Source organism: Malurus melanocephalus, unplaced genomic scaffold, assembly GCF_030028575.1.
Source record: "Malurus melanocephalus ecotype Western Australia unplaced genomic scaffold, MMel_1.1 scaffold_2600, whole genome shotgun sequence".
Taxonomy (NCBI): domain Eukaryota; kingdom Metazoa; phylum Chordata; class Aves; order Passeriformes; family Maluridae; genus Malurus; species Malurus melanocephalus.
Genome location: NW_026625832.1, coordinates 4,263 through 5,154, shown reverse-complemented (window position 1 = coordinate 5,154; position 892 = coordinate 4,263). Strand labels below are relative to the sequence as shown.

The window sequence follows — 892 nt, the reverse complement described above, 5'->3', positions numbered from 1 at the left end:
TGCGGGCCCGTGCAGAGAATCGTCATCTTCCGCAAGAACGGCGTGCAGGCCATGGTGGAATATCCGGGAATTCGGGGGCCCCAAAATCCGGGATGGGGGGTTGGAGTTCCCGGAATCCAGGGAGGAGGGGGCTGGGGGGGTTCCCAAAATCCCGGTGCTGTGAGTTCCCCTGGGAATTGCGCTCCAGAGCCTCCTGTGAGGGATCTGAGCCTCCCCTGACCATTGTGGGTGCTCAGGTGACCCCACCTGGCTCGAGGTGTGGCCGTGCCCATCCCCCACCCCCTGGAATTCCCAAATTCCCAAAATTCTGTGGCGTTCCTTGACCCCGGGCACGTTCGACTCGGTGCAGAGCGCCCAGCGCGCCAAGGCCTCGCTCAACGGCGCCGACATCTACTCGGGCTGCTGCACCCTCAAGATCGAGTACGCCAAGGTGAGCGTGCTGGGGACACCTGGGGACAGCTGGGGACACGGAGACACAGCTGGGGACAATGGGGACACACCTGGGGACAGCTGGGGACACACCTGGGGACATGGAAACACACCTGGGGACAGCTGGGACACACCTGGGGACAGCTGGGGACACGGGACACACCTGGGACACACCAGGGGACATGGAAACATACCTGGGGACACCTGGGGACAGCTGGGGACACGGAGACACAGCTGGGGACATGGAAACACATCTGGGGACAGCTGGGGACACAGCTGGGGACACGGGACACACCTGGGACACACCAGGGGACATGGAAACACACCTGGGGACACCTGGGGACACACCTGGGGACAGCTGGGAACGCACCTGGGGACATGGGAACACACCTGGGGGCACCTGGGGACACACGTGGGACACCTGGAGATGTGTGGGGACACACCTGGGCCACCTGGGGACACA

General features: G+C 63.9%; 1 protein-coding gene across 1 annotated transcript in view; it reads left to right on the top strand.

The window, feature by feature from the left end:
- The window catches only part of LOC130587872 (heterogeneous nuclear ribonucleoprotein L-like), a gene marked incomplete at its 3' end in the record, with an annotated part of 4,409 nt that extends 3,951 nt beyond the window's left edge, over positions 1 to 458 (top strand). Inside the window, exons 3-4 of the mRNA XM_057388843.1 lie at positions 1 to 59; positions 334 to 458. Coding sequence (XP_057244826.1) covers positions 1 to 59; positions 334 to 458 — 184 coding nt within the window. The remainder of the gene's footprint in view (positions 60 to 333) is intronic.
- Between the last annotated feature and the right edge of the window lie 434 nt (positions 459 to 892).